General features: G+C 31.6%; 2 protein-coding genes across 4 annotated transcripts; both read right to left on the reverse strand.

Moving 5' to 3' along the window:
• Window positions 1-628: 628 nt before the first annotated feature.
• Window positions 629-3,335, reverse strand: LOC108761413 (apolipoprotein D). Of its 3 annotated transcripts, none has more exons than XM_018507930.1 (5): window positions 3,187-3,335; window positions 1,977-2,095; window positions 1,612-1,742; window positions 1,297-1,476; window positions 629-968 (listed from the first exon to the last, which is right to left on the reverse strand). In XM_018507930.1, the coding sequence occupies exons 2-5, from the start codon at window positions 2,085-2,087 to the stop codon at window positions 824-826; spliced, it is 567 nt and encodes a 188-aa protein (XP_018363432.1). In that variant the 5' UTR covers window positions 2,088-2,095; window positions 3,187-3,335; the 3' UTR covers window positions 629-823. The 3 variants fall into 3 exon arrangements, with proteins under 3 accessions (XP_018363432.1, XP_018363431.1, XP_018363433.1); XM_018507929.1 differs by lacking the exon at window positions 3,187-3,335 and adding an exon at window positions 2,439-2,651; XM_018507931.1 differs by lacking the exon at window positions 3,187-3,335 and adding an exon at window positions 2,558-2,602.
• Window positions 3,336-4,495: 1,160 nt separating this feature from the next.
• Window positions 4,496-6,978, reverse strand: LOC108761412 (apolipoprotein D). The gene is made up of 4 exons (XM_018507928.1): window positions 6,796-6,978; window positions 6,422-6,552; window positions 5,912-6,155; window positions 4,496-5,215 (listed from the first exon to the last, which is right to left on the reverse strand). Exons 1-4 carry the CDS (start codon window positions 6,961-6,963, stop codon window positions 4,733-4,735), a joined length of 1,026 nt encoding a protein of 341 aa, XP_018363430.1. The 5' UTR covers window positions 6,964-6,978; the 3' UTR covers window positions 4,496-4,732.
• Between the last annotated feature and the right edge of the window lie 560 nt (window positions 6,979-7,538).

A 7,538-nucleotide genomic window follows, 5' to 3' on the forward strand; every position in this document is an offset into this window, starting at 1 on the left:
CATGAAGAATGTATCAAAAACGCATACAAAAAATAGATAACTGTAAACATTGAGATACAAATGTATAGATGATCTGTATCTTAACATTTTGACCGTAAGATTATTTATTAGCGCCATATTATCTTTAACATGAAAAATTTATTTCAAAAATTATTTTTGAATCCTTACACAATAAAGCAATCTTATAAATCCAAATTTATTTAATATTCTATAGAATATTTTTCAAATTTATACTAATATTATATATTTTTATCTTAAAAATATTCTTTTATTTTATAAATATTATTTTTGTATTTCTATTTCTTTTACTAAACAGATAACAAATAGATCAGTTAGACATGTAAACTTATATCTCGCGGTTAAAACGTCAAATGTATCAATATAATTATCCTCATTACATATTTGTACTCTCTGACGATAATATATTCAAAATGTTTTAAATTAAATTTGTTCAAAATAAGTAGAATTAAAATTTAAATTATGTTTCATTATTATGAAACAATATGTTCAATTTTTCATATTGCATTAAAAATCACAATCACAAGAAAAAAACAAATATAAAACGACAGAAAAATACAACTTTTTAAACATTGCAACTATGTAGTATTTTAACTTCGAATATAAAATAAATATTCGTAACAATTCTATTAATTTAAGTACATCCGCAATACACAATCATAATACTTGCACAATAGTCAACAAAGTCAGCATCTGCTGGCAATAAATTTGCAATTCAAGGAGTCTTATATAAAACTGCATCGTAAAAAAAAATACATTTTTCTTCGAGCATATTTCTGTACATCCATCCATGTAGAGGTCGTTCTTAATTCGTAACCGGACAATTTTTTTGATCTGTACGAATAAAGTACGCTCTGCTGATGTTATTCTTATCGATAACTTGATAAGCTTTTTCTACAACTGCGACTGGTGGTTTTGGTTCTCGTGTTAAAATCCAAACGTTTCGTACACTGCAAAATCACATTATAATTTTAATAATCCGGTAAAAATCTGCTCAGTCTAATTTCTAATCTAATATCTCTAGAATAGAAGATTTTCCAGAGAAATAGAAAAATATACCTTTAAAACACGAATGTATAATGCATTAAGAAATTAAAATTTGTTTCTACTTATTTAGCAGCATAAAAAAAAATGTAAAAGTAATATTTAATAATAAAGGCACAGGAAAGATTTATTGTTATCGAACTTTGTATCAGGTAAAAAATGCTTATACATATTTTATATTAATGCTTATACTTATTACATAATTTCCCGCATTCTTTTCACATGCAAACTCACTTAAGGACTCCGAGATTTGTACAGCTCCATACTACAGCATATGATTTGTAGTCCGTGTCTAGAACCCAATAAGGTGCATCGAATGGCAGTGGCAAGGATGGAAAAGTGACGGTCAATTTAGGATCATCAGATCTACCAATTAACCTTGCAATGCCCTCGATACTCGCTGCGACTCCAGTTCTACGCAAGAGAATAGAGCTTTACTTTAAGTGGATAATTGTCAGTTGACGATGATATCATTCTATCTTATATCACTGTTTTTCTTGCTTTTAATGGCTTAAAATTATTTTATGAATCTGGTACCGTTGTACTCACAATGAAGAAATTTGTTTATTCAGGATTTTCACCGAAGCATTTTCATTCAGACTGTAATTAGCTGTCACACATTTTCCACCAAATTCAAACCATGCAAAGTACCTCTCGACTTCATACCATTTGCCCAAATACTAGAAAAAAAATCTGTAATAATTCTCTAAAACTTTTATAGTGAATCTTCCTTTAAAGAGTGAAATCACACTCTTAAAAATTAAAAACTCAAAATTGGGTCAGTTTTCACTTTTTAAAGTGAGATTCTCTACTCCAAAGAGTACTTTTAATTTAAATGCACAGGAAGGATTGTTTTACTTATGTATGATACTTAATTTTAATATAAGTCAAGATAATGATCGTTCCGTACTCACTCTTTCAAGTTCGAAATTTTGCATTGCTTCCAAGTTTGGACATGTACCCAAAAATGGTACCTGCGCCATCGCAGTATTCGCGATAATAACAATTACAAATATCCGTAGCATATTCTTTTCTGGAAAAAGAACACAAAATATTTATTCCATTTTTTAAAGATATATATAGGTACATAAAATATGTTAGAAATTTAAGAATTTTAATGTATAACAATAAGTTTGTCGGATTCTTATTGAAATAAAATTCAAATTATATAATTATATGAAGAAATCAAATAAGTAAAATCTTTTATACTTATTACGTGCACATGCACAAACATTAATTTAGAATAAAAGATCAAACAAAGATAATGTTAATCTTATTTTAAACAAAATTGTTTACAAAATGGTTGGATATATAATAATAACAGGGTAAAATTGTTTACTTTATGTTGAAATATTAATGAAACTTCCTATACATACCGGAATGCCAGTGACCATAGAAAATTCTTCCGTTATAATAATCACCGTTACGACAACACGAGATGTATTATTGTGTAATGATGCACCACTTAAAGAGCTTATTTTACAAACCAAGTTACATCAACTTCGACGCTTTGAGAATATTTCTTTGTGCTCCTTTCGTGTTTTCAAAGTACACAGTTACTAACTTCGAAACACTCAAGAAAATGAAGAGAAACGAGCGTGTGCTCTTTTATATTGCATTATCGCGGACATTAGTTTCTAAATTGATGATATCATAATGCAACACTGTTCTGCATGACACACTTTATAAGGTTTATAAACGTACTTTACTCGTTGGACTAGTTTTTATCGCTTATATTGCATAATCTGTGTTGATTTCATGTTTTATATGCTTACAAAGATTAAGAATGAAGTAATAAATTATTTCAGATATTATATCTTCCTTTTTTTATTGTACTAGCAATTTGAAACTCATATTGATATGAACATTCCTTCGTACGATAATGTTAGATACAGGTCAAATTGTTATGCGAAAATTTTACACGTAAATTATTTAAGTTTGAGCGACCTGATTTTTAATTCTCTGATCTCTTTAATTTACCTGACAAGAAGTTTATATTTGCACAAGTAGTTCAGCGAGCAATTTATTGTTAGGAAATTCGATCAAAGTAGAAAGGGCAAAGAGAAACAACCTGAATGCGATATCGGCAATACAATCTCATGACACTCTAAATACAGCACTCACCTGATAGCCTTGACCGTCGGATATTCAGAAAATACGCGTCGAATGTCAGTCTTTTCGAGATGATTTTGACGAGGATTAGCGCTGAGGATTACTTCTCACACGACAGATCGTTCGTAGGTGACTGAACTTCCTGCTCCGCGATTCGCTTCGTCGGAGACGAACCCGCGAAGGTTGACTGGATATGTTTGGCAGAGTACTGACAGTTAGTGGGTCAGTAACGGTACGTTCGGGGTTCAAGAAACCCGGCTCGAATTTGCCATTGACCAATAGATGATCGACAGATTCGAAGGTACGTGGACCATTTCATGATCAGATACGATGGACCACTTTTGAAAATTGCTCGTTTGTGCTTGCATGGATTTCGCAGTGATGACTAATAAAACGAATACGAACTGAATATGTTAATAGATTGTAGAATGACTTGAAAAGAGAATATTTCAATAGTAAATACGTTTATGATAAATCGATTACGTCATATACACTGAATATATTTTCATTTTAAGTATTTATGCACTACAGAGAATAAAAAAGTATCTATAGGGTATTCATGTACTATCGAATTAATCTTAATTAATTCTATAAAATTATTAATCAAGAAATGTTCATTTGGAAAGAAAGTTAAATTTAGAAAAAAATATTTTTGTATCATATTTATACATAAAATATTTAAATTTTCTTTCGAATATTCTTTATATATCTGAATGCAAGAAAAATATATTTAAGCTTTTTATTTCTTCATCTGCATTCAGAGTTGAAACATTTACGTAATCGTTCATATTTAACGTCACATCGGTGTGTGTTTGTATATCAAGTGATAGTTTTAAATTGATTATTATCAAAGATTGAATTATTAACGATGATATGAAAAATGTATCCGTTATGTGACCTGCTTATATATTTATGTTCACGTAGAAAATACTATGACACATTTAGCTTTTACTGGCACCATATCGTGATGCGAAAGCTAAAAAGACTTTCCAAGAGTTTAAGAACTGCATTTTCTCTCTTATTGTATGACTACTCACGACATATAACTTATTGTCGTAGTAAATTATTGTACGTAGAAAAATTTTAAAGAAAAATGAAGTTTTTTTAAATTAAGTTGTATGTCTCATTGATAAAATATTATTTTCCATTAATCTGATATAATTCTGCGTATTAATTTATAATTAAATTACGCTACAGTAATCAGTAATTAATTTTACATGTATATCATTATATCTGTATAATGAATTGGAAATAATAAACAAACGGGTACGTTTTATTAAGACATTTTTTATAACAATTTTATTTATCTTTGTTTCTTTTCTTTTTTTTTACATTTGTACGTAAGCCTGTAAAACAAAGCGCCGTGCCAACCCTATATGTTCTCAAACGACAACGCAGAACGACAGCGTGTCGATGGAACAGTGATTAATGATTTTACGGTACTTAAGCGAGACTGGTTCTCAATGAGGAAACCGCTACGAGCCTAAGACGTCGAAAATCCCCAGGAATACATCCCTGCTAGCGCCAACTAACAGACTTTTTTTGCTAAATAATACTTTTAGGCAGTTGCTTCTGGCTCTTTCGAATGTTCGCCTTTCTCCTCCTTCGTATTTTCCGCGACGTTCTCCTCCTTGACCTCGACAATGATCATTTTATCCCTCGTGTCGCCACTCTCCTCCTTTATCGCCTCTGCTAACTTCAAGATCCGTTCGGGAATAGTTTCGATGGGCTGCTCGAGCTTTACAGGTTCCTCCGCTATTATCTTCGGAATATCGGAAAGCGCTTTCTCGCCCGTAATCCCGGCTGTTGCTTCCTCCTTCTCCTTTATCTCAGTATCGGCATCATTCAGAGCGATGGATGATCTGGAACTCTCATTCGGTTCAGTTGGTTGCGGTCTCTGTTTTTGCTTCTCCGACTTCTCCGGCTTCTCCTTCTCAGGCTCCTCAGACTCCTCCGTCGAGTCCAAATAGGCGCATTCCGCTTGATCGGTTTTCACGAAGAACGTTTTCGATATTTTGTATTTATCAAGAACACCGTAAGCCTGCAATAAAAAAAAAGAGATTTTAAACTTTTATAGTGATAATAATGATTCTAGAACACGCGTATGTTATAATAACTAACTGTATTAATAATTTTCAAACGTAAAACTTATTACTTTATTTTACATTAATAATTTTTGTTTTTCTATATTCCCGGCTGTAAATCCTGAATATATTAAAACTTAAATAAATTATTATGTTTTTATATAAACTAATTTATCTAATTGTAATTTATTTAAACTTAATAATTCTACATTTTAATTTAAATTCTAATTTTAATTAAATTCTAAATATAATTTTAATTATTTATTCCGAAAAATATAACCTTTGTAACAATTTTGTAATTAATTTTGTATTTTAAAATACAACAAAGGTAATATTTTTCGCAATAAATTATTCACAGTTTTTAGATTTCATCAGCATATCACAATTAATATTCTTGGTAAAAAATGGTTATTAGCAAAAAAAATTATTAGTACTTAATTTCTTGTTAGTAATTGCTTATACAATTTAATAAGTGATATTACTATTCTGGTTCTACTTATATGCGTTTTAAGTCCAGAAAAACATTTTAGCGTGCAATATGCAGAATCAGAATGTATATAAATTTACACGAGAAATTTATATTGAACAAGATCCACTTCGGCCGAATATAGGGTTCTTCGTAAAATTTGATTTTTATTCTATTAAGGTTTTACCTTTTGAAGCACTTTTCCGGACGGTACTCGTTCTCTCGTCATGACCCATGCATTTTGTGCGTGTATCGGGCCAATACCTTGACAGCTCCATAAAACGGCGTACGAATCGTAATCCGTTTCGAGTACAGAGTACTTAGTCTCGGGAGTCAGTGGAACTGTGGTATACCTGACCTGAAGTTTACCCTCCTCGGCTCTGGAAGCCGCGGGCTTAATTTCACCTTCCAGTATCCTCTTTACGCCAGTGCTAAATGTTAGAGATATTATATTAGTAAAATCCCAGTTTTTAATGAAATTCCCATACACTTTACAAATTTATCAAACAAATTTGATGAAATATATATACAGGGTGGGCCATCTATTGGTACGTTTTTAAAAATGCGATCAAATGAGCATACATTGATATTTTTTATTAATTTTTTTTAGAGGGAGCCACATGAACGAAATCGTTTTTCATTCTTGACGCGGATACTTTTAGCTTCACAACAAAAATATATATATATATATACTTACAAACGATTCGTTACTTCATTGCTCACGCGGTATTTGCCATCGGCACCTCTCGTATAATTTGACATAACGCATCGAGATACTACTTCACTAAGCTGGAAATATCTTTCTGCTTCATACCAAATACCCATGAACTGTAAGAAAATCAAATATTCATTACACAAATATTCTGCAATGTATAGAGACAATTTAATTTTTTCTGATATTCGTTTGATAATGAAACATCACTGTAATTGGAGTATATTCTACAAATTTACATAAAATTAAATGTTCCACAAACAAAACAAAATAACAAAATAATAAAAAAAAGTAAAATGAACCGAATGTGCGATAATACACTCATAAATTGTGTTTAACGAAATATTTAAGTTACTCACCCTTTGCCTGTTAAAATTCGCCATGGGTATATATTCGGGACAGAAGCCCAGATTAGGAATCTGGGCACTGGCCCAGGCCAGAGCCGAAAGTGTTAGGATAATCTTCCCGAACATGTCTGATGACGATCTGCCTCGAACACCCGTCAAGGCTCCAACCTTTATATACATTAAGCAGGAGCATTGACCGAGAGGTCTTACCCCCTCTGTATTACCCACGTATTAGTACTCTTACGGTACTCTCCGTGGCCCGAGACGCTGGCCGAGAAGACGTTGGTCATTGGTCAATGATGCGCCTACGAATCTCTTGGCAAGTCCATCGGCGACGCGACCAAGAACCAGAAATGCGAGATCCATTATGCAACTTCAGAATAAACGGTACTTCGCAATCGGAGACGCCAGCCCCTACGAGAACAGCGTTAGAGCGAGGTCTATCAACTACATGGAATGCCAATGATTTCTCAGATTAAATGCAAAGTTAACGGATTAGAAGAATTTTGTTTCACAATATCTTCAATTTAGATTTATACATTCTTTATTTAAGAATTTTTAGAGAAAAGGTAGTGAATGCTAATAAATCTTTTTTAAGATTTTTGTAATTACATATTCACTGCCTTTCTAGACAATCTTCTGATTATTCTTTTTACGCTAATATTAAAATTTACGCATATATTTAAACATATCATATGTATTAAAATATCTCGTTAATTACGTCATTAATTTACACACAAAAAGCATATCTATTT

The sequence above is a fragment of the Trachymyrmex cornetzi genome, unplaced genomic scaffold (genome assembly GCF_001594075.2).
Source record: "Trachymyrmex cornetzi isolate Tcor2-1 unplaced genomic scaffold, Tcor1.1 scaffold248, whole genome shotgun sequence".
Taxonomy (NCBI): domain Eukaryota; kingdom Metazoa; phylum Arthropoda; class Insecta; order Hymenoptera; family Formicidae; genus Trachymyrmex; species Trachymyrmex cornetzi.